General features: G+C 38.8%; 1 protein-coding gene across 1 annotated transcript in view; it reads right to left on the reverse strand.

The window, feature by feature from the left end:
• Window positions 1-802: 802 nt before the first annotated feature.
• LOC131695091 (octopamine receptor beta-3R-like) overlaps window positions 803-26,854 on the reverse strand; it is a 197,195-nt gene continuing 171,143 nt past the window's right edge. The window contains exons 3-7 of the mRNA XM_058983619.1: window positions 13,769-13,867; window positions 13,100-13,198; window positions 1,525-1,800; window positions 1,022-1,217; window positions 803-823 (exon numbers count right to left, since the gene is read on the reverse strand). Of these exons, the coding sequence (XP_058839602.1) occupies window positions 803-823; window positions 1,022-1,217; window positions 1,525-1,800; window positions 13,100-13,198; window positions 13,769-13,867 (691 nt within the window). The remainder of the gene's footprint in view (window positions 824-1,021; window positions 1,218-1,524; window positions 1,801-13,099; window positions 13,199-13,768; window positions 13,868-26,854) is intronic.

Raw genomic sequence — 26,854 nt, forward strand, 5'->3', positions numbered from 1 at the left:
GTTGAAAACAAACCCATTTACTTTTGCCGTCTTTGTTTATTATTTTCCACCAGCTGGTGATGTAATGTTTGTGTCATGTGACGTGTACGTACATGAGCCGTAGAAAAGTCTATACCGCCTATGCGGTACTCTTCTGTATTCTGTTTAGCAGACTGCACCACCCTTATTCGCGAATACCAAAGCGGGTTTCTAACATGTCTCTTAACGGTTGATCATATATTAACGAAGGACAAGATTCATCGACATTTTTCAGTACTCTATGCTAGCGTTCGGTAAAATCCGTGAGGGTTGCCACGCCCACGGATTGTTTATGTAGGGTTGACATTAGTGCTGGTTGCCATCTGCTGATGCCAGTATGCTGGCAACCAGCACGCTACCAGCGTAATGTAAACGCATGCCATCTGCTGGTGCCAGCTGCTGGCAAGCGTTTACATTATGCTGGTAGCGTGCTGGTTGCCAGCATGCTGGCACCAGCAGATGGCAACCAGCACTAATGTAAACTGGGCATTACTCTCTTTTCACTTGACACAATTAATCTTCGATACAGTTGGCTACACTGTTTTGAGCCTCTTTCCTTACTGCACGAACCGAGAATGAACCACTCAGTCACGATATCGTTACACACTGCGTCACCAGTAACCTACTAACCATCAACGATAGACCTAACCTTGAAAGCATCAGTTAGCATTCAACACACAATTTCCTAAGTGGGTGCTGAAACGCCACATTTCCGGCATCCTTATTTTCATCACAGACACACACTAACCGTACCCATATGTATAAATACCTGGCCTGGCACAGACTAAACGGCACGACAAACTCCCTAGGTGTGATAATCGGATTTTAATTAACCCTGCCATCCGTACGAGTACGACTAATGCAGTATGTTTTCTGGTAAGCAGCTAACTAGCTGCGACAGGAGAGCTCTTATCCTAAATGAGCCCCCACCCCGAAGAGTATGCGTTTGGCCGTAAAGTGAGGCAAAGAAATTTAATTTTTTTTTGTTGCTTCGTTTACTTACGTCCAAATCACTCAGCTCACTGTGGGTGTCGTGCTGAATGTCTTTCATGTCGATCCCGAGATCACAATCGCTCGCACGCAAATGGTGATTCCGGTGGTAGTTTGCGTGCAGCGTGTTAGAGTTGTTAATCTGGACACTGTTCAGCAGGATGTTGGAACTGGTGCGGCTCAAAGCTTTCCGCTGTCGAACGGCTTCCCTGATAGATGATAAAAAAAAATTGTTTTGTACGGAAATGAGAAACATTTTCGGCAATATATCACAACTGAATTCGAAAATTAAACAGGCCATCAATGGGACATTGTAAGATGATGTGATATAAGTAAAATGCTCAAAAAATGACAGTTCAGTGAGCTTGTTTACATGGTGTTAGAATTCGACCCGATTTTCTTGTACGGGGTCGAATCAAAAGTTTTCTAAGTACATGTAAACAAGTTCTCTCAGTTGTAAGTTGAAAAGAGAGGTTATACAATTTCATGCAATGTCACCAACGTAATTCAACTCACTTGTATATCCGGTAGTACATCGTCACCATAACGATACCCGGTATCCAGAAGCTGATCGAGCTGGAGATTAGGGCGTAGGATTTGTTCACCACGAAGATGCACAGTTCCGGGTTGTCTTTGAGCGTTTCCAGATGTTCGGCCGTGGTGTACCAGCCGAGGAAGATGGGCGTGAAGGATATCAACGCCGGCAGCATCCAAACGTTTGCCAGCATAAAGCCGACCGTCCGCTGTGTCATGTACAACGGGTACTCGAGGGGTCGCACGATGGCAAAGTACCTGTCGGGGAGAAGATAGGGCGTTAACGAATGGGAGATAAGTTGAAGGAGGTTCTGAAAAGTTTCCTACGTCCCATCATTAATTATCAACTGCTTCGTGGTGTTTTCCAGCACAACAACAAAAGAAACCGGGAAACACGGTTTAAGTAGAAGTCAATTGCCCTTTGGTTGAGCAAAATGGGAAAAGTTTTTATTATCGGACGTTAAAAAGAATTCATTTGTTCTCATTTATAGCAATAGAGTACACTCAAAATATTTCCCTAATGACAAAAAATGCACATTGTTTAGTGCACATTCCGAATTAGATTAATTTATTATACCAACACTACTTCTTAATCCATAATGAAACAAATTGAATGAGTGTACATGCTACAGTACAATAAATTCGCTTGTATCAGTGTTAGTCTATTTTGTTTGTCTGCTTTTGCCCGATAAGGTATATTCTACACAAATGTCTCATTAGTGTTTATACGAACTTCACCACACACAGTGACGCCATTTTTTCTGCAAACTACTCAATCTCATACATGCTATGTCCTGGTATAAATTTAACGTGTTCACGTGTATGTGTGTGAATTACGCAGGGAGCTTTACCAATAGCGAATGGTGTATGCAACCAAAGAGAATAGGGAAAGAGACGAAAAGTGAAAATCAGTCAAAACGGCAACACTCCCTTTCTGATGATTTTAACACTAGAATTTTGGCAACCGCTTCCACAGGCAGCACTTTAAATGACTCCTATTATATTTTGAAAACAAACCGTACGTCGATCTTTGGATTTGTTTATCAAAAGATGTGCATTTCGAAACAACGAGATGAAATAATTCTAAAGCTTGTTTTTACGCATACATATACTCTAGAATGCACCTTACAATCACGATTGAACTAAATTCTGACGAAAACTCAAATTTCTTTTTTGATAGATGTACAATACTTTTCTCTTCTAACTCAGGCATGAGTAATGTTTATTTACATTGCACGATTGGTCTGCTCAATAAGATATTTTTGGCTTCACACTATTCGTCTCTTTCCCTATTCTTTGTATGCAACAACATTTGCGCTCTCTTCAGGGTGGCCAGACCTACCGATTTATCGGTAATCCTACCGATTTTGGTCTTCCCTACCGATTCACAGACGAACAAGGGAAAACTACCGATATTTTGTTATCCCTACCGATTTTTATTGATTTTGGGCACATCCTACTCAACATTCATTTTTGGGTTGGATTTGGTCTGAGATCTGTGTTTTCAGTATTTTACAATTCTATGTCAACACTACGTTTCTGGGACTACAACCCGACCTACCGATAACTACCGATAAACTTTTAGTGACCTTACCGATATTAAGTAATTCAATTAGCTAGAGATTACTGGGTAGGGAAATTTACAGGTAACTGGCATCCCTACCTCTACATACAGAGTTTGACAGTAGGCAACATCGCTTTTCCACCGATCGATGGGGGTCAGTTTGACAACGTCAAAATCACTTAAAATGTCATCAACAAACAATAGTAGCAGTAAACAAAAGAAAACAATGAATACTTTAACTGATTTGATGTAAACTAAAGTGCTCCTCGTTTGTATTTAAAATTAATTTCGTTCATTGTGTTACAAGCAAAGTTCTTATGTTGGCTACGAAAATATGACGTCACGTCACCCTCTTGGAAATTTATGAAAATTAGAGCCATAGTATTCAAGTGAGAGTAAGGATGTGAAGTAAACAGATCGGAAAACTAGAAGTGGCAGAGTCATTAGAACAGGCTTAATATCGTACGGGCTTAATCTTTGTCTTCTGTTAATGAGGGTCGAGCTTAGGCAGTATAACTACGATTCGATTATTACTTTAAAAGTAGCTTGAAATTTGTAAACTACTATGAAGGAATCACTCGTATTCGGATAAAATTATTCAAGTGCAATTTTGTTAAATACTATTACTCTTTTAAAAGTCTGTAGATTTCTGATTACGTCTGTAGGAGGCCATCAAAAGTCTGTAAAATACAGACATGTCTGTAAATCTGGCATCGCTGCGTGTAGTGCACTGGAATGACATATCCGAGGAAAATTCAAAGGCCACTTCTGCTCGAAAGCTCTAATTGAAAAAGTATGGCACTTATTGAACTTTTTTTTTCTTTTCTTTCGAAAGCCAGAAAATTTTACAGAAATGTATTAATACCTTTCAGTTATTAATTTAGTATTCTTTTAAAAGTAAATTTGTTTAAAGTTTGTGTTATTATTAGCATTTTCGTTAATTTTCTTAAGATAGTAAATAATAAACGTCACCATTATTATCATGGAAATAATTCGTCTCAGCAAGTTCTAAAATTCTTTCTTTGACTCTATTCAATTATCTCTTTTTGTTTCGATACAAAATTATTTTTATCACATCGTTTCGTATGCAAAAACAACGATTTCGAACCCACAACATTTGTGGTGAGGTCATGTTGTGTTAAGTATTAAACAGCAGCGAAATGAAAAGAGATAGGGATAAAGTGTCAAATAATAAGTTATAAAGATTGTTAAGAGGCACCAAACGACCAATAGTAACGATAAATTTTGTTGATTAATAATCAGAATACTTACAAAACCCAAATTTTCTCCAAATATGACAGTCAATCACCTCTCGAGAGATTCTTAACCAATTAACGTTAATAAAAAAGAAAAAAAACGCTTAATGTACTTTCGAGTCTTTCCATTCTTAGCTGTTTCACCTTTTCGTTTTCATTCTTCTTCTTTTAAGGATGTCGCTCAAGATTATCTGGTATTTCCATTTTATTTATGGACCTTTATTAGTTATCAGGAAATTGGAACGTTCAATTTGTTTTGGAATTCAAATATGTTTTCTTGATCACCGATTACTAAAAAAAAGAAGATAAGATCAGATAAGGTAACATGTGCTTTCAAGCTCTTAAATAGGAAGCGATAGAGAGAGTACTGATGAATGAGATAGGTAAATATTTCAAAGTATTCGTTTGCATTGAAGTAAATAGAAGGGAGCAGAGCTTAAAAATTGATATCCCTGCGTGAACTTGAAAGAAAACGAAATTCAATTCATGCCCGCTGCGATGAATGAAATTTTTGGTTCGTTTCCCTCGTCATTCATTCTCCCAACGCAGCGCATTCCGGTGCGGACATGTTCGGTTTAAGAAGCAAACTGAATTTTGTTTCTATGTTAGCTCTGAGGGGAATTATTGAGCAAAAGTGCCTCAGATATAGATTACGCAATTCACTTATGCTTGAAAATGTAGAAGATGCTAACCTCTGCCTTTGAATTGTCCACATAATAACAAATGAATGCTTTGGTCGGTGAATGAATTTATATTTCCTCTGCAGACAAGCATTCGATTCTGCATGAAATTTCAGTCGGTTGGAATGTTAATGAATGCGGGAGGCGTTGAATTTGAATGTCGGTTTCGGTAAATGCAAGCAGAAATAGGTAACTGATTTTGAACTTTCGGAACACTGGAAGTGACCAGTGTCTAGGATATATTAGTGGTTATATAAGTGTCGATAAGCTGTGCAATCAGTTGATTACAATACTATCTCTTCCCAGTCATCCTTAAAGCTTGCGAATCGTTTCGTTTTAAATTCTCGTTCCAGAGATATGGACCAATGAGTCTTATACAAACCAACACCAAGAAAAAGACTCCCATTGAAACTCCAACTGAAGCGTTCTCAGCATAGAGTAAATATGAGCAACTGAAACATTCGTTATAGGTTAAAATAGTCATTATGCTTGTATCCCCACCGAGAGTTCAAGAGATCTTTGAGAGACTTTTTCCCGAATCTAATTTTTGAATTTTTTTGGACCTTGATGCCTTTTTTATAAAAGCGCATACCAATACAGTTAAGATGCATTTCCAATAATATCATCACAGGGTCATCTCAGTTTTCAGATGACATATTTGAACATGTGTTCCATGTAAAATTCAACAGTAAGACGAAAAGTTTAAAAAATGCACGTGGAATGTGTGTTTTCAAAATTTTCATTCAAATTACCTTAATTCTCTAAGATGCACAAGGAAGGATCCCTAATTACACGGTGCTACAAAATAAAAAAATATAATGTACTTTTCAAGTGATTTGTGTAAAGGTTGTAAGTCTAGTCAAATATAATACAAAACCAGGTTTGATCAATTTAATATACACCCAGGTTTTTTTACGTGAGGATACGTACCGCGTAAAAAACCGGGTTAATTGGAAAATCCGCGTAAAAAAACCACGATAATACGTAAATCCGCGTAAAAAATCTTCAGCAAAAGACTAAGAATATTTTTGAAAGTTTTTTTTGCACGAATATCGCAATTACCACGTCCTTTTGAATGCAAAAGACTTAAGATTTTCGGAAAGATGGAAGTGACGGGTCTGGACTGCTTATGGCCAGCACCTCAGCAATATGGGCATTTTCGGAATGGTCTTAACAAGTAAGTGCCAGAAATAAATTAAAAAAAAAACAAATCTGCATCTTCCGCGCAAGGTTATCCCTGAAAAATTGAATTTGACTCTATTTTTAAATCCAAGATGGCGACTTCCGGCTTAGCGAGATTCTCTACAACTCAATCAAGTATTTTCGGTATGGTTTTGACGAATAGGAGACAAATTTCGAAGTTTGACCTCATTTTGAAATTCTAGATGGCGACTTCCGGTTCACCGAAATTCCCGCATGAAAAATCTGGGCGATCATTCAAAACATCCTCGAATATAAGAAGAAAAAAAATACCATAATCAGAAGAGTGCGATGAGAATAGAAGTGAGAGAAGAAAGAGACGCATGTGGTGTGAGTTGGGGGCTTGAAATGATTCAAATTAAACACATTGCTAAAATTCAAGTAAATTTAACTTAAAACTATTTGTACGACAACTTCAACTTCCCAAAATACTCATATTGATTGGGTTATAGCGAAACCGGAAATCGCCATCTTGGATTTCAAAATGGCTTCAAAAATCATTTTTTGGAACCTACTCGTTAAGAGCATTCCGAAAATACCTATATTGTTGAAGTGCGGGCCATAAGGAGTCTTCCAGACCCGTCTCTTCCATTTTTCCGAAAATCTTTCAAACCTTTTGCATTCAAAAGGGCTTGCGGGTTAATTGGAAAATCTGCGTAATTCGAAAATCCACATAAAAATCCTCGTAAAAAACCGCGTAAAAAACCTGAGTGTATGACGATTTCTGGTGATTCAAAGGAGGTAAAATTCAATAAGTCTATATGAGCTTCAGAACATAAAAGTCGCAAGGACAATACATGCTTCGTAAAACCCGCTTCAAATATATTAGAATATAAAAACCAGATATACACTTCAAGCATAAAAGTCGGACTGGGACTTTCCTCGGCAAGAGTCGGGTAAAAAAACCTTCACTGTAAAAACCGGAAGAAAATATGTCCGATTCTTACAAAGTAGTTTTTGTTAGCCGACTTTTAATCTTGAACATCACGATGCGAATGAATTATTTATTTTTAACCGGTTTTTATGCTGGAGGCTCACTCTTACCGAGTTTTGTGGGTGAACATTTTTTAAGCGATTCCTATGCTGAAGAGTCTCCGTCCAATTTTTACGCTTGAAGTTAATTTTCGATTTTTATATTATAATATATTTGAAACGAGTTTTACGAAGCATATTCTTTCCTTGCGAATATTATTTTCGGCCGCTTATATGTGCCATCCATTCGTATTACGAAGGGAAGTTAATTACTACAAAAAGAGCCTGTAAACAGTGTCAAGAAATGTTCGTGTGTGATTTGTTCAAAACCCGAACCCGAAAATTCCAAATTTGATAAATACGCACCCGACCCGAACCCGAAAGATTAAAATGTCCAAAATCCGGAACCCGACCCGAACCCGAGAAGTTTAAATTTATAAAACCCGAACCCGACCATCTCTGATAAACACATGTGAGTGCCCAGTGTAAATTTAAGAATAGAAAACAAATATTCTACAACCAGCTTACTGACACGATTGTGTTTACTTATATGGAATGGGCAAAAATCGATAATGAAAAAAGAAGTTTTTTCTACACCGTGTATTAAATCTTCATAAAAATCAATCAGCAGTACTGTAACAACATTCTACATAAGCTGATTAATTTTTGTGAAGATCTAACACACGGTGTGGGAAAAAACTGCTTTTTTCGTTTTCGATTTTTGCCCTTTCTCTGTTCAACCTTAAAGTCGACTTCGGTAGTTATTGTGCATTGTCTATCTCGAAATAACCTAGCATTTCGTCGAGTTGTTGCTATATGAGTGGAAGTAGCCAAATGCAAACCCATCCGTTGCTACATGATACGAAGAGAAGTCAGCGATCCCAACTTCGCTATAATCGAACCCAACGACGGAATGCTGGACAAGAAGTCCCACAATTCACGATCAAGTGGAATGAAATGCCCCCAGGGCGGAACCAAACAATAGTGAGCCGCAAAAGGCTGAAAATCTAAACAGCAAAAGTGCGCCCTGAGAGGCCAAAAACCATTCCGTGAAAATCGATCACGCGTCCTGAGAGGCCGAAAACTGTTCGGTGAAAATCGTCAGCCACAAAGGCTCCAAACCAAAAGGAACAACATAATTGTTTCTCTTGTGGCGGCAAAGGGCACAGCATTTTCTACTGTGTCCCTTTCAACAAGTTGTCCATCAAACAACGATGGGAGGCTGCTGCGGCAGCGAGGCGGTGCTACAACTGTCTTTCGTGGGGACACCCTGCACAAAAGAAACACTTTTCCAGCGTCAATTGCAAAGAATGCGGTGCACGGCACCACACTCTACTACACCTAGAGAACACAGAGAAAGCTCTAGATCAAAAGCAGAGTATTACCGACGGATCGATTACTCAGGCCACGGCTTCAACCAGCACTTCGAATTGACTACATAACAATTACGTTTTACTGGCTACCGCTACCATAAAAGTGAGGGGAGCTAACGCATGTTACCAAATTAGGTGCCTGCTAGATTCCGGTAGTCAGGTCGAAACCATAACCGAGGATGCTGCCCTAATCTGCCCCCTCAAGTTACCGTATGAAGAGACTTCATTGACCATAAGTGAAATAAACGGAGGCATAGCCGCACAACGAAAAATATCGACCTCGATATCATCCACACACCTAGAAAAAATAGTGTAAATTTACGTCTCCTGACCATGACATATACGAGCATCAAAAATGACTTAGTTTTACGTTTGATTTTAATTTTACATGACGTTTAATTTCGTAAATCATGTAATTTTACTCCACATACAGCATTTAGTCTGAATGGTAGGAAGTGTAATTTTAAGTCATTGCGCATGTAAAGTATATGTTTCATGTAAAATTAAATGGAACACGGTAATGTTCTGTCATTTCGTAAATTACGGTTTGTTGAATTGTGTGATGTTTGCAATTACGTCAACGATAAAATTCAGATTTTTTTGGTGTGCAGAGGTGGCAACTTCGCCACAATCATAGATGCGATGGTGGTCCCTCGTCTCTTGGAGGACCAGCCTAGTATCACATTGCGCAAGCAGGACATAGAAGTCCCAGTAGGTATTGAATTAGCAGACCCTGGATTTTATCGGCAGCAACCAGTGGAAATTTTACTCGGATTCCGAGTCTTCTTTCAAATTATGGGACCTAGATCTGTTAACCTTGGCAGCGGACCCATATTTCAGAAATCTGCGCTTGGATGGCTAGTTGGCGGATTAGCCTCTTTGCAAGCTCCTCGGTAGGTTACCATGGCGATTGTTACCGCCAACCCGAATACAACAAAGATGCCAAACGTCGAATCGATACCAGAGGCCAATGACAACGGTGGGAACCTAGAAGTTCTATTCAGGAAATTTTGGACGCTGGAAGAAGTGACTTCTGCGGAAGCGAAGCCCTGCCACAGCATGAATATTTGCGAAAACCATTTTCGAAAAAAATACAACCATAGGGCCAGATGGAAATTTTTTAGTGCGCTTACCCCTAAAGCGCGAGGCTCAGTTAATAGGCCATTCTTTCGAACAGACAAAAAGGCGACTGCTTTCGCTGGATAAACGCCCAGCCTTTCACCCAAAAATTTACGAGCAATATCGAGCATTCCTTACGAAATATCTCTCGATGAACCACATGGAAGCTGTCCACCCTAGAGACACTTCCCGAATCGGGTACTACATACCACATTCCTGTGTGATTAAACCAGATTCCACCTCAACCAAGGTGCGGGTGGTTTTTGATGCTAGCGAAAAAACGTCAACACAATTATCACTTAATGATATCCAACACAGTGGCCCCGTGATTCAGCGTGAATTATTTGATCTGCTGTTGGATTTCCGATGCCACGACAAGGTAGTCACCGCTGACATTGCAAAGATGTATCGTCAGGTAAACATTCACGAGGAGGACTCGTGGTTGCGATGCATCTTTTGGCGGGGATCGCCGTCTGAGGAAATTCAAGCATACCGGTTGAAAACGGTAACATACAAGGTCGGACAGGAAATTCGACCTGAACAGCCTGAAATTGCAGACACCATTCAGCAATGTTTCTACGTGGGCAATCTTATGATGGGGGGAGATTCTACAATCGACTTACTGGAAAAACGAAAAGCTTTAGAATCAGCCTTGATGAAGCGAGGTTTTCCCCTGCGAAAGTGGGCATCCAATGATGTCAACATTCACGCCGACGTGTCTAACGAGGATCTAGAGAAGGAAATACGAATCGGAGATCATGACATCATAAAAACCCTGGGCGTTGCTTGGTCGCCAAAGGACGACACATTCCGCTGCATCGCGGACAATCAGGTAAATACAATAGAAAGCATGACGAAACGGCAACTAGCCTCAGAGATATTGAGGCTGTACGATCCATTAGGCATCATGCAGCCGATAATCATCACCGCTAAAATACTTCTCCAAGGACTTTGGAAAGTTAAATAAAAATGGGACGACAAGATTCCTTCTGAATCGCTACATGAATGGCTGCAGCTTAAGAAAACGCGGCCGAAATTGTCTGATTTGGAGCTACCACGCCAAGTAATTCCTAGTAATCCAGTGCACTTGGAACTGCACGGGTTTTCCGATGCATCCAACCTGGCCTATAGGTGTGCGATTTATGCTTACGCCCAGGATGAGCAAGGAAAAGAATCCATGAATTTATTGTGTGCAGTGGCTCCACTGAAGGACGTCACACTTCCACGGAAAGAGCTCTTAGGCGCGAAACTGCTAGCAGAGCTGATGACCCGAATCAGCAAAATTGTACCCCAGCGTGCCACAGCCGCTAACCCCAGGTCACTTTCTCATCGGGAGACCCATGACGGCTCTACTCATCCCAATCAAACTGATCGAAAACGGGAACCTGGAAGCGCATTCAGCGTCAAACCCTGCAATTTTGGAACAAGTGGCAAGATGAATGCTTGCAACACCTGCGCTGCGTAGCTAAGTGGACCAAACGGCAGCCTAATTTGGAAATTGGACAAATTGTCCTCATAGGAGATGACAACAACCCCGTAGCAAAGTGGCCTATGGGGATAGTCACTAGTACCCATCCGGAATCGTACGAGTCGCCACGGTTCGCGTGGGACCCAACGTGTACAAGCGCAATATTCGGCTATTGGCTCCACTACCACTCGAATTACCAGAAACCGACATCAGCATCGAACGAAGGCCAGTCAACCAAATATCAGAACACGAAGAAGACCCTCCACTTCAAGCCATTTGGGACGGTCGCCTACGCCTTCGCCCCAAAGGGGGGAGAAAATGGAAGTAGCCAAATGCAAACCCATCAGTTGCTACATGATACGAAGAAAAGTCAGCAATCCCAACTTCGCTATAATCGAAACCAACGACGGAATGCTGGACAAGAAATCTCAGCTCAGCGGAAAATGTGCCCTCCCGAGCATTGTCAGCGAGCAGGCACCACCCAGCAACGATTCGAGCGCATTGTCGGTGAGAAATGCGCACTCAACAATTTGAACCTGACCCCAGAGTCTACTTCGATCGTACCGCCATAATGCGGTGCCATTCATAGCAACATCAACCAACAACAATGTGGCCATTCGAGGCGAGCTCCGATATCACCGTGGAGAACGAGATATCCACACACGAAGCAGCAGGATACATCATAGACGGCCTGCTGTTGCCGGCAGTTATTATTGCCATCATCATTTGGAGATGGAGGCGAAATTCCAGAAGAATCCAGGAACTGGAGGACGCGACGATGCGAGTTCTCCTAAATCAAAACATTGTGTAGCGGTCTAAACGGTGAGCGGCGTCATCCGACGCCCGCTCAGTCAGCGATCCTGGTGCACCCGGCACCAAGAAGGACTAGCCATGAAGCGGTGCACACGGCACCAACCATAAACACAATAACTGTGTAAGATTATTTGAATAAAATAAAGATCAGTTCAAGGATCAGTTCTTGTTCTGTTGTCAATCGGAGAAGTCGATTTTATATCACGTCCGGCTAGTGGAATAGGGTGCGGGCCTATTCCTCAGTTTAGTTTTAATTTCAACCCAATGTTCAACGGTCCCTTCGAGAGCGGGACCAAAGCTAATTGATAACTTTCAATGAGAAACATTGGAGTGCAACCGAAACAAAAACAAACGTCAAAACATTTTCTCACTCACGCTGATGCAATTTAGATGGGCGCGTAATTTAACATAGTTGAAAAATCGCAATACGGATTTAAGAATAGATTCGCAATATTGCTTTTACAGTTGGATTTTTGAGGCACTTCGCTAGCACAGTCTGTTTTGACACTTTTCAAAGTCGAAAATCTATCAGGTCAATGGAGCTGCACTTTTGTGCACACTTTTGGCTCATCACACTTTCATACTTTGCGATTTGGAATAAACTGTGCAGTACCCCACATAGAATCATGAAGACGAAATTTCGATTTTCATCCAGGTACTGTGATGTGACCGACAAATCGCAGCTTGATTTATTTGTAGGCCTCTGTCGTTGATTCGATACATTTTTGTGCAATCATCTTCATGAATACGAAAAGGTCTATTAATGGTCGTCACAAGTTTTTGCACCATATTAAAATCAAACAAAATAAAGCGTCCGAAAAGTTCATCAATTTATTTCATATCGTAGTTATCACCTTCATTATTTTTTTCGGTTTTTATGATATCGGATTGCCATGGGCGACTTCACAAAATAAAATTGATCTAATTATCACAAGCATATCCGCCACGATAATGGCTTTCTGCTTCGGATACAAAAAACCCACCAATCGCATTTAACGGAAACTGAAAATGCAATTATTAACCCACATACATACACAAACACACACACACAGACTGCCCCGGAAAAGGTACCCCGACAATGTAGTTATACTATCGAAAGCAGCGCTACTCACCTGTCGACGGAAATGCAGCAGAGATGCAGAATACTGGCGGTCGAGAAGTACACATCCAGGCTGTTCCAAACGTCGCACATGAACGGTCCAAACAACCACCTGGCAGGATGGGGGAAAAAAGGAGTGAGAGGACAAATTGACATATTTTATTATCAGATTTTATCACGATTTTATCTTCGCATCTGTGCTATTACAGTCAAAGTCGAAAAACATATTCAATTAGGACCGAACATAATAAAGCGTCAGGGGTAATGAAATTGAAATGTTCGAATTCAAAAATCATTTTGTTTCTGCAGAGAGTTGTTAGTATCTTTGAAATATGCAATTCGAATGTATGTTCACTGATAAATTGAATCAATCAGTCGAAATCCCACAAATCGAAGCATCAAACGGCAAAGGGAAATCTGATGTCGGCGAGACGTAATTGACTAGACATGTAAATCACGTGCTGCAGTTGACATTTAAATAACAGGGGTAGTTCTTTGAACCATCGTTGCCTATACGTATACTCACAGCTTACGAAACAAAACAAAGCAATTTCGACGAATTGAAAACAGTTTACAATCATTCAACACTGAAAATACTTATTGCTGTTATATGAATCGTTGTTAGTCCCAGTTATTCCCTGGTATGTGCAAATGTCATAAAAAAGATTCACCAAACACTTACCTGCCCGATAATTCGACGGACGCATTGAAAGTCATGGCGCAAAGTGCCACCAGCATGTCTGCCATTGCTAACGATACAACGAAATAATTGGTAATTACTCTGGAAAGAGAAAAAAAACATTGTTGTCAGAATTAGAACCAAGCTCAATTGGTAGACACTACAATTTAAAATTACTATTTTTGTGCGTTTTTGAGTAGGTATAAGGGGATCCCTTCATAATAAGGGCATACTAGAAATTGTTTCCCGCGTTCTTCGTCGAATGAGAGAACATATCGTAACATTAGTAAGAAAACACTATAAAATTTGACTGCATATTTTCAAGCCAGTGTACTCAGCTTACACGAAAAGCTCCAATAGTTTAGAGTAGTATTCTATACGTGATAATTTTTTTCGATATATATCGGCAGTCCTAAATATATTTTTGACTATGAATATCACTTATTAAACTTAATTTAATTAACTCTCTCACCGTCTGCCGTGTACCTACAGAAAATAAATGCAAAAGGCCAGGAAATTAAGTCAATATTCTACTACCAGGAAATCACGACCCTTTCCGACAATCGAATGGCTTGCCATTAAAAGGTGCTGTCAAACAGGGGAAATCGTTAGGCTTCGCTTACATTTGGGTCACTCGAATGTAATTCATCGTCATTTTTTTTTTCACGTTATGCTTAGAGCGTACTTTTCGGTGGCTATGTACCTTTTTACACTCGAATAAATTCAATCTAGCTGGCACGCTGTAACGATTTTTCCATTTAAAATTTTTCCATATTTTTATCACACACACACACACCATACGACTAAGTTGCCGAGCGACTGCCATTCATTAGGCAGTACGTTTTCAATTTCCCCCGTTCGAACATTTTTTTCCTGCAACATTGTCATCACAATTAGGATTACCAATCGATTTTCCCCATCACCGACGAACCGTGTCTCAACGGGACAGACGAACTTGATTGGGGTTGGAGTTTGTTTTTTTTCTGCTCATTTTCTCATGCAGCAAGCGTTTCCCAGAGTAAATTAGCGAAGAAGTTTTCCGAGCTTCCTCCTCACCGACAATTCATTATGCCGTTTGCAGCTCTATTCATACAACGGGTAATAATAATGTGGTTGAATATCGCTAGACGAGCGCAGAATATAATACCCTGCTATGATTACTTCGCTGAAACGGAGAAATTATTTTCATATCACAGTTTTATTGAGCGAATAATAATCATTGTGTGTAAAAACATAATGATTCAATTTTTTCCTCGTTCTATGATATAATAGAAAGTAATGCTTTTAAAAGATAGAATTGCGTACCGACCAACTACTCAACAAAAGAAATATTTGCACAAAGCCTAATGGAAACATTACGTGTGCAGTGTATTCAAATAGATTTAAAGAATCAATACCATGTTAGGTAACTAGCGAACGGATGCGTAGACGATTGGTTGGTCGTGACTTTTACGAATGGATAATAATTTAATATGAATTTTGTTGTACGATGTGATTGTTCTAAAGCTGTTGCTTATGCATTTCGGAGTTACAATCAAGCCCATTTTGCAAAACAAAATTTTTTCTCTTAAACGCAGCGATCATTCGACAGACTGTATTATTTAACGATCACGTTAAATTTATATTATAGAGTAACAGGGAATATCAGCGATTTGAATAGAGCGAATTTTATGGGCATCCGGAAACAGCGAGGTTTTAGCTGAATACACAAGCCGTAGATTGTGATTAGTGTCCTAAGATACCGTAAACCGGGGTGACTTTGATCACTCGAAACTTTTTCGTAGATCGCCTATTAAACCAGAATAGTCTACCGAATCATTTTAATTTGAAATGATTTTTACTCTAAACTTATAAAATACTGATTTGTTATAGTTTTTAAGTATATTGTTCGGTTTTTGGGTACAAAAACTACAAAAAAAACCGAAATTTGACTTTACTTTATTTTTACAAAGCTTCGTATAGTGTCTATTTTTTTATAAAACAAATAAATCTCAGATTTGAGCAAGAGTAAAAAATTACAAGTGAGTTTTTATTTTTCTTTAGATTGGGATGCGCCAAATTTAGTTTTAAGAGTTTGTTTATTTTAAATACTTTTTTTGTGAAACTAGTTGGCAATTATTTCAAATTATTTTAGGCTAAAATTCGCAACATTTTTTTATTGTTCAATATTCCAACGTGTTAAAATGGATGAAACTTTTTGTTCATTGATAAACTGCCGTTCTACGCATAACTGTCCCATGTATATAGAGAATCCCATAGAACATGGGACAAATATGATTATAACGGCAGTAAAGCACTGAAATAAAACAATTTTAGCAGTTTTAAAGGTTTTCAGAATCTTTTATTTATTTTATTGAACACAACTTATTCGATTATAAATTTTGGTTACTCGAATTTTGCAGTTCATTGAAATACTTTGTATAATACCAATTAACATCTATTTAACAATGAGTATCTTTCCAGAATTAGTTTAAACAAACATTTAAATGAAAAACATTGACATCAATAACTTAATGTGGGTGAACATGCAGGTTATCCAAGTCACCCCGGAATACGAAAACGGACTTCAACTTGAAATCATTTTTGGAAAAATAGCTGTAAGCGGACAATTTTAGGTAAAACCATCCAATCTTGTTCTCCATACATCAGTACATGGTTTAAAAATATTAAACTTAAAAAAAATGTGTTACGTCTAAAAATATGCAATGATTACTTCGAAAAGTGATCAATGTCACCCCGGTTTACGGTACGGTAAAATTCATTTTAATCAGTCTTGTCGAAAAGCCATCCCGCATAGTTAAAAACCATTTGTGACATAATCCGAACAATAAACCTATGCTATGGGATATAGTAACTATCAGAGTTGATATTTTACAGGCTTTTGATGTTCCTACAATTTAAACTTTGATTTTATTCAATGAATATAACATCAGTTCTACAATATCCCCTATAGTAACGACGAATTGAATGGTTAAATGACAGAAGAACAATATCCAGTACTGTAACCATATGTAATATTGTACATGTTGATGGTCATGTTAATGGTTCTGAAATGGTTTCGCTTATTACCAAAACAGTAAATAGACCTTATGTGAAATTGTTGCAATATATTGTAATGTGTTTAGGAACCCATCTCTTGTAAATATTTAGAACATAAATGTCTTATTTCTGTTGTAACCATTTGCATCCCAAGTAGCAAATCGCAACAAGTTTTAATCGTCTAAGTCCGAACTATGTTGCAACGAGAAAACATTAAAGTTATTTTTGTTGCACTGGTTGAACATAGATAACATCAAGGTTATTTAATAACATCTTTTGTCACCAAATAGTCATTTATGTTGCCAGCTATAACATGTTCATTGATTGTTCTGAACTGATAGTTGATGCTGCAGAATTTGTTGAAATTTAGTTACGATTTTGATTTTGTGATATATATTTTGACAATTTCACATTTGTCCAACACCAAGATTCTTACTGAAAACGTTTCAGTTTACAAAGTCATATTCGTGTTATACGTATGTATCCGTCACATACCATCATTACGCCTTTCAGCACAAACTCACATGTATTAATAAAATGCTTTCGCAACATTGGATCAACAAATTCACAACTAATGCTGTGCAAAACGAAAAATAAGTTGTATTTTTGTTAGCATTACATTGCGAAAATTCACCGACGACACTTCATGCGCTCCAATTAACATTATAGAGGCATTGAACTGTACGGTGGCGCCAACTATAATTTTTTTGGAAAAATATAAACAAATAGCATGTATGTTATTGCTGATTTTAAAACGAAGCGATTAAATCCTTTCCACACAGATTATCCAATTAATATATTAGAAAACAATTTCGGAACTAAGAACAAGAAGGGTGGAACGAGTAATACGATTTGAAACAAATCATTTACTTAGAGTACCTTCCGAAAATAAAATAGTGTGATCTTAGGAGTAATACTATTAAGCGAATTCCTTGTTTAATATGTGCAGCGTCTGGAAATACTAGTCCATGATATGTTAATTTAAAAAAAATATTTTTAATTGTTTTGCTGAATGAAATTTTGTCTATGAATGTAAGAATTCCGGCATTTTTAGACCCACTAGGCTTTTCTCACCAAAAAGTATATAAAAATGTTCCACTAAAACATTTTTTCCAATTCGTGCGGCGGTATAATAGGTATTTTGTAACATTTAATTTACAATTGAGATTATTTACCAAATGAGTTGATGTAGTATCCTTATTTTTTTTGTTGCATCCTTCATGAAAACTCTACGCTTGAACTACCTTCTCGAATTTTGATATTTTACATAAAACAATTACTTTTTTAGACGATGTTGTCGGTATGATGTGTGGCTTAAAGATATCCTAGAAACTCCGTAGTATCCTAAAAATTTTGCATTTTTCTTCAGAAATTATGTAGAGAACTGCCTGTTTCAAAATGTTGCGGTACAAGGTTTGCAACACCTTTAGTCACAGTTTTAGTGATGTAATAAGTCATGCGGCCGACCATCGATTTATTGAAACCAAGTTCGAAAAATGAATCATATTGAAAAGGAGTAATGTCGATTGACCGCCTGCTCTTGCGCTTCGATACCATTCGAATTTATGAGGTTAAATAAGTCTTTCATAATCGCAACAACTGATGAGCTAGATGCCATCATTGAATACGTTTTTCACATTCTCGAGAAAGTGACTAAAAAGGTGAACTAGTGAAAGTTTGGTTCAATGGACTGCCATTTGTAATAATTCATAAGATAATGAAAACTGAAATAATGAAAAAAATTGATGATTACATGCCAACTCAATCGTCATATAATCCAAAATAAAAATAAAACGTTGAAAGTACCCTTTATCGATAAATGTATTACTAAGGAGAAAAATATTGCAGCAATCAAATACTCTCAATACCTATTTAAAAAAAATATCAAAGTTGCGACTAAATTTATATTTTAATTTGTAATCTCGTGGTTCACTAACGGAACATATGTGTACCACTGGTTGCGTTATTACCAATATCAGTATCTACAACCATTGAGTCCTTATTCCCATCCATTCATTTTTGTAAGATGCGCAAGTATAAATACATTTGATTTGCCGTTGGCATAAAATAGCTCCTATTTTAGTGGAAATCGTTTATTTTTAATGTGTCTAGTAATAATATTTCCCTGTGCTTCGCATAGGAGTATAACCCAATAGTTCAACTATTGGTATTAATGCGGCAACAGAAAGATTTCGTTAAAATCATTCATGTCACATGTTTACATTTTTCCGATACACCGAACATGTTATAGTTGGCGCCACCGTACAGTTCGACGCCTGTATAATATGAAGTGTAGCGCATGAAGTGTCATCGGTGAATTTTCGCAACGTAATGCAAACAAAAATACAACTTAATTATTATTTTGCTGAACTTTAGTTATGAATTGGTCAATTCAGTGTTGCGAATGCCTTTCGTAAATACGTGTGAGTTTGTGATTCAAGGTATAACGATGACATGTGTCTGATACGTGCGTATGACAAGAATACGACTAGAGCATTTTCAACTAGAATAGTCTAGCACAGGGCCATATTAAGGAAAGGTATGTTTTGATGTGAACTAAAAATTGTTCGATGGAGCAAAACGTATGCTGGAATAATAGTTATTTACAAATAAAAATCTTTGCTCATTGATATAAACTTGTTCGAAAAGCACCTTGTTTCGTATTTACCAAAATCACATCCTGAATTTAGCCCTGGATGGCTTGAAAGCCATGTTGCTTATATGCATCATTTTCTATTGTATTGGAAATAAAACCTCAACCGGCTCGCGAACATGTTTAAAAGTCTACCGTTGAGGCAATTTATGTTCCTGATTTATGATTAATGTGTGTTTTATTAAATAACCGTAAATTTCTAATATGATTCGGTTTTCCCCTTGAAAAATTGTTTAAAATACTATTTATAATTTGGTTTCACCAAGAGCGCGTGAAATAGCAAGAAGTAGAATAAAATATCTCTCGATATACACTGATGCGCAGTAAAATTTGATGCTTCGTTGGCACTTTTTGATATGAAGAATGACGCTACTGTTAATATTTAAATAATCAACATGTATTTTGACTTGGTCTTCATTTTCATTTCCACTGGTAACATAATCTTAACTAATTGCATGAAAATATGTTACTTTTCAGTTGCGATTGACAGTCCAGGTCAACGACAAAAAGGTATCATTAAGTAATCTTGTTGCGATCTACATTCAACATATTGACAACAATATGAATTCATTTAGCTATTCCAGAATCGTTATCGCAACGAAACGGGAACTAGTTTTTACAATTTTGCTCAATCATAATTATGTTGAAAATCGGCCTAAAACTGCGCTTTTTGGGTCGCGCAGGAAGTTAGATGTCAGTTGCAACAGCACCTATTTTTGGATACCAACTGGTTATGAAATAGTTACTGAAACAAAAATTGCTACTTGGGATAAGTACTCTATACATTTACAATATCACATAATAGTTCAATCCCAGATATGTATAGTTCTCTCAATTTGCAAAAATATTTCGGCCAACCTAATGTAAATGATAGCAATAGAAATAATGAGCTTTATGTTCTAAATATTTACACGAGAGAATGTCCTAGTACATTATAATATATCTCAACAATCCCACGTAATGTCTATTTAATCTATGTAATCTGTTCAGTAACGAAACCATATCAGATATTGCTACTTCATTTGCTTTCGTTTCTCTTAGTCTTAAATTTACCGAAAATAGTCAATAAAATCGATACAGTAGAACCTTGCGGCAATTAAAACATAGTAACATATCAGATATTGTTTAACATTCGAACCATTAGCATGGCCATTAACATGAACAATATCACATATGGTACTGGATATTGTTTTACTCCAGTTTAATCATATAATTCATTGTTACTTTTGGGGATATTGTAGAACTATTGTTATTCTCATTGAATAAAATCTAAGTTTATATTGAAGGAACATTACAAAAGCAACACCTCTAATGGTTACTATATCCCACAACACAGGTTTATTGTTCGGACTATGTCAAATGGTTTTTAGCTATGTGGGGTTGTTAAAATAAATTGTCAGAATGTTAAGCACATAATTTATGTTATGGTAAAAGCACAAAAATGATGAATAAATTAGGCAAAATAATGGTACAATCTGGGGTACTACTGTACTACCTGATGATTACTTGTCTCTGTTTGTCATAAAATTAACAACTCGAATTAATAAGTATTTGAACAAGTTCACATCCTGCATGGTAGCTTCAACCATATGCGATATGGTATGTTTTTATTCTCCTATGGTCATGGTTATTCATTATGCCATTCATAATTATTGGTACTAGCTAATTCCGATTTGCTCAGCTCAAGATAGTGGGATGAGCCCACAATAATATGAAGCAAATTGTGTTCTTTGCATAGCGGAAATAGCTCAATTGGATAAAGCGGCAGTACCACTGATGTCAACATTCAACTCGACACTTTCCAGATGGCATGTAATCAATTCACAAATATTTCATATCGATAGAGTCGAAACCACACGCGAGCATTACAAATGTGATAAACTATGCGCAAAATACCAACATTGTAAGGTTCTTTACTTTTGCCTACCCTTTTGACAGCGTCGATAAAGTAGTTTCTGCACGCTTCTTCTAAATTGATCATTCATGTTTTCACAATAAGTGTTATTGTTCCATTATAGTAACCTATGGTTACCATGGTCAGCATAATAATAAAAACACACTATATTTATTTCCAATATTATTCGTTAAAATCCCACCGTAGATTTATACGTTTTTATTTGTATAGTATTTCACCAGAAAAATAGATTTGAACTATACGAGAAAGAGTAGAAACTCGGAACTATGCGACTATTTGTGGCATTGTATATGTGTAGTCCACGAAAAAAATGTTCGAAAAAAATCGTCGCTTTTGTATTGTAACATAACCTAACGTCATATTCCCAGGAGGGTGTCACTCCTGTCATCCGCTATGGAGATTTACGGACTTTGACAGTAGTCAACATATGATGGGCCTAGCTGCATCTAGGCCCACGTCGCCCGTGCAATAGCATTGGGTTGTTTTGATTTTACCAAAGGCAGATGTTGGCTCGGACAAAATGGCTGCCTAGCAGGGGGCTGCATATTCCCCAAATGGTTATTTGGCTGAAAACAATACCTCAAATGACAGAAACAATTTACGGTATGGTGTGTTCGGATCACAATATGACTAATTGTGGAAAAACAATAATACAAATAATCCATTTATTGTTCTCGTTTATGCGGAATGTTTATGCATTATCTGTCACAATTCGAATCGAACGCTACTTTGAAATCCACAAACAGGTAATGTGCTGATACCACGAGTACTTTTTCGCCGTACTCACGTTTCGTACGCTGCTAAAGATTTCTCTCGATTACCCTTAGCTCACCATCTCGTCAGTGTCGTGGCGTTCGTTGATAGCTCGGCAAACAGTCTTTGGATTGAGTTTAAATAGATTTCAACATCTTTGCTTCGTTCCTAAGAAGTAATACAACGAAAATTCTGGCCTGGAAAATGTAAAATACTCGTGTTTCAGCGAAGTGAAAAATCGAGTACAACACACCCTTATTCATCCTACCATTTAAGCTAATGCGCTGAATAGAGATAGCAGACACTACTCTAACTAATGTGTTCTAATGTGTTGAGAATAGAGGTGTTAAGATGAGTTAGGGTAAATAGACCTTATGTTACCCCACAATACACTGGATTTTTTTATGAAATTATGTTTTTGTTCGTTTTTTATAGATGTTCTCCGAAGATCCGTCTAAAGTTAGTGTGATATTTGTGCAGGGTTGGTTGTTCGATGGCCCGTGGGAAACCTTCCCACAACTCGAAAGAGTGTGGCGGAGGGCTCGCGTTCGGTTTTCATCTGGTTTGCTGCGTCGTTAGATGCCGTTGCATATTCCGGCATCCTTGGCATGAAAGATGTCAACACTTCCTCCTGGACAGAGTCGTACGAGAGGAAGTCTCTGATCGATCGCGGCATGTCGTATTGTTGTGGTAGGTTTTCGAATTCTTTATAGTTGCACAGGATGTGCTTGACGGCGCCGGTGGCTGTGTGGTAAGCGCGACCGCCACTCATTCCAGTTGGCCTGGATTCAATTCCAGCCGAGGTCGTTGAGATTTTTCTGAGGTGAAAAAATCTGTGGTCACGTCTTCCTTCGGAAGGGAAGTAAAGCCGTTGGTCGCCGGTCCATGAAATTGGTGGATCGATATCTAGTCCAGGTAGTGGAATCACCTCTCTGGCGTCGGTAAAGAAGAAGTATAGCCAACTTCTATACTCTACTAACAAAAAGATCCTCCTCCCGTGGCACTTGTGGAGTGCGCAGTAGTATATACGGCCTCTAGCAAAAGCAAGTATCGGACTAACAATTCCTTCCCTTTCCTTCCGCGATCTATGTTCGGGCCTGGCCGGCGCCGGTATTGATTACCAGGAGTTGCACATTGAAAGATGTTTCGCCAATCCCAAGCATAATTATCTACTGATTCCCTATGCAACTTCAGCTAGTCCCGATCAATAACGGAGTAGCAGCCAGGGGTGGTCGCACAAGCTCAAGCTCTTTATAGTTGCACAGGATGTGCTTGACAGTCAGGCGCATGTTACAAGAAGTACATTTTGGGATGGGGTTGTTGGTTATTGTTTATGTGTGGGTCAATCTGGTGTGGCCAACTCGAAGCCGCGAAAGGATCTTACGCTCTCTCCGGTTGTTGCGGTCGGTCCATACGACGGGGGAGCCTTTAATTTCTGCGTATGGCCTTGGGAGTTTCGCTAGTGGTTGATGAAACTGGATTTAATACATGTGTTAAACTCTTAATTGATGTTGATGCGTCGACATTCCCTTTTATGCCGCTGTGGCCTGGGACCCAGCAGATGGTCAGTAGTGGGTCGCGATAGGCTTCAATGGCATGTACAGAAAGGGGCTTCGATGTCCTTTAAGACGGTGAAGATGACTGTCGGGGAGTCGGTGAGTCCTTTATGCATTGCTACAGCCTCTACGCAGAAGACTGACCACGAAAAGAGACCGCTCTCCAAGCCACTGATCCCCGCTACTACCCCATCGTCGGCCTTGGATCCATCGGTGAATATTTGAAGATGGCGTAAATATTTCCGATTGACTAGTTGGTGATGGTGGACTCCGATGCGGTTAGGGTGGTCGCCTGCTTTGACGGTCAGGGATAGGCTGTAGTCGATGTCATGGCTCGGGACGTTCCAGGTACCCGGTGTAGGCGGGCGATGGGCGGTAGGTCCGTTTAGGTTGCGACAGGTCAATTCGATACCGTGCAGTAGATTAAAGCGCGGCTTACGTTGATTGCTGTTTTCTGTTGTTTGAGGAGTGGCGGGAGCAGATCTTTCGGACCAACCGCTTTCAACTCTCGCAATACCGCTTTACTTGACGGAAGTGTGTGACGAAAGTCGGTTTCCTGTCTAGTGTGATATCAAGCACTTTCGGCTCTTTCCGGAAGGGTATCTGAGCACCGTTCAACGAGGTCGGCCTCGGCGTTGGCGAGGTGGAAGGATCCACAGCAGTGAGTGATAGCATACTTAGAAGCCGGTGGCAAGAGTTTATCGTCCGACAGCGTTGATGGCGGCTTGTTGGGAGATTCGGGTACGGAGGATCATTTTTCCTAAGACATTTAGGATGATGTCGTCCGTGTAGAGGAACACGTAGACTTCTTTGGGTAGTGAAGCGAATATTGAGTTCATCTGGGAATAGCGTTACTGCAAGCACTGATCCTTGTAAGACTCTGTTGGACTCTCGTTCGTCGGAGAGTTTGCCACCGATGTATACCTGGAATCGTCGGTCTTTTAGGTAGGTTTGAATGAATGATCCGTGATTTCTGTGGTCATAGGTACAGCTCTCGCAGAGCTCTTTCGCGCCACACTGTATTGTAGGCTTTCGCCACATATAAGATGGCGATGTCGACATGTAAGTTTTTCGCCCTCACTTCTTCAATCAGTTCCCCAAGGATGTGGATTCCTATCCCAAATCCTTTCCGGAAGACGAATTAGCGGTTATCAAGAAATTTACCTTCTTTCAGCCATGTAATAAGTCGTCGATTCACCATTCTGTCTAGAATCTTTACGGTACACAATAGAAGGCTTATGGGACGGAAGTCGCTCTGGGATCGTGTACCTTTACTCTTTTTGAGAATATATAAGCAAGTTTCCAGTCGTCTGGGAAGGTTACACCTACCCAGATTCTATTGAAGGTATCAAAGAGTGCCTTTTTCCGCCTGGGGGTAGATGTCTTAACATTGGGCACCCTACTTTGTCGGGGCCAACCGATTTTCCGCGTGCTGTCCTGAGGGTGGCAGTGAGTTCCATCCTGGAGAAGGGTTTGTTGTATTCCGCCGTAGTGTTAGGTGAAAAAGTGGTGGAAAAAATGTTTCCTTTCTCTTTCGACTAAAAAAAAATTGTGATTAAATTTTTTAACGTAAACGTTTGTTTTAGTGAAAATTTCATATTTCAGTGAATATTTTTTCGTGCGAAGTATTCATTCGCTGAAACTCTTTCTTAGATAGTTTTGCTGTTTACCGACTGACGGAGCATTTTCTCGGGAGACTGTATGTGCAGATTGGTTTATTGAACAAACAATTATCCTCCATCACACAAAATATTGAAGAATTTATTAGTAAAAGATATCAAGAAACTGGATTCCCAAAAGATTCTCCCAAAGCTCGTTCGTGTTTGACAGTCGCTTACTTTATTTACATAAATTCCAGCCATAAATTTTGAGCTCTAGAGCCGTTGAATGTACCTATTTTTAGTTACTCTCTCCGTAGAGTGTATTTGTTTTGGTAACATATGCTCACCAGTGCCGCATAAGCGTTCACATTTACCTCTAAATTTTGTTTGATTTTGTTGTTGTGAACGTTTTGGTTTGTTTTGGTTGTGCGGTGAAGCACGAGAAGATCGATTCCAATCTCAACAAAAGAGGACGTCGCGGTATCAAAGAGCTCCGGTGAAAAACGATATTTTTGCTGAAAGAAACCAGCCCGCTAGTGTTATTGAAGCGAGAAAAATCACCCACGTGTGCGAAAGTGAAAAGGTATTGCACGAAATTTCCGTGAACATACCGGCCGGTCAAAAATGCGGAATAAATCCCCCGCCTATCCGCCAACAGCAACAGTCAGAAGAAAGGTTAAGGACAAGGTAAAAATTAGTCTCTTCTTTGTGGCTACGGAAATCCGGAATTACCGGTAGAGACATCTTGGCCGCCCTATCAATGAGGTCTGCCGGGCTAATTTATATAAGAACCCGAGTAGTGGACAAACCGCTACTTACAACTGAGAAGACAATTTTTAGGAACTGTGACCTGGTTGATGGATTACTGATTGCGGTGAAGATCATTAGAATTAAATTATTAGTCCAAGTGCCGTCACGACCTTTATTACACTGTATTTTACACAAGCGACAGAAACAAAGATTATTTTATGATCTTTGCCGTTAATGGTTTTTAAACATTATTTTGCCATTTGTCAAGATAGTTGAATACACTTTTACTTTACTATCTCGTCTTTCAGTTCCTTATACCTCCCGTAATTTCAGTCTCTTTTGTTGTAATCTTATAACTATAAATTGTAATCGAATTCAATTTTTTAAAATATTTTTTTAAATGGCGTCGTATTGGAAAATGACGCGGTGGGGTTAAATCCGACCGCTTTTGTGTTATGAAATTGTTTATTTATCAACTTAAAATTGCAGCATGCTAAAACTTCTACACCATTTTAAAAATTGCTCTTGGATCAAAATGATTTGATTTACCGTGGAAAAGTCTTCCATACCGGTGAAACGTGTAAAGGTTCATTGGAATCGATGATGGTGGGGCACGATTTTAAAGATTTTCAGACTAATCTTGGTGGAATTACTTTACTATTCCCCCTCACTTCTTCAATCTAGCAGTAAACAATCAGCCTAATATATGAAAAGTTTGAATGACAGCCAAACATTAGTTCGTACCTCTCATACTAAAAGGCGACTAAAGTGAACGCGAATTTCACAAGTGCTCAATTCTTCGTCTATATGCAGATTGGGCTC

The sequence above is a fragment of the Topomyia yanbarensis genome, chromosome 1, assembly GCF_030247195.1.
Source record: "Topomyia yanbarensis strain Yona2022 chromosome 1, ASM3024719v1, whole genome shotgun sequence".
NCBI classification, from domain to species: domain Eukaryota; kingdom Metazoa; phylum Arthropoda; class Insecta; order Diptera; family Culicidae; genus Topomyia; species Topomyia yanbarensis.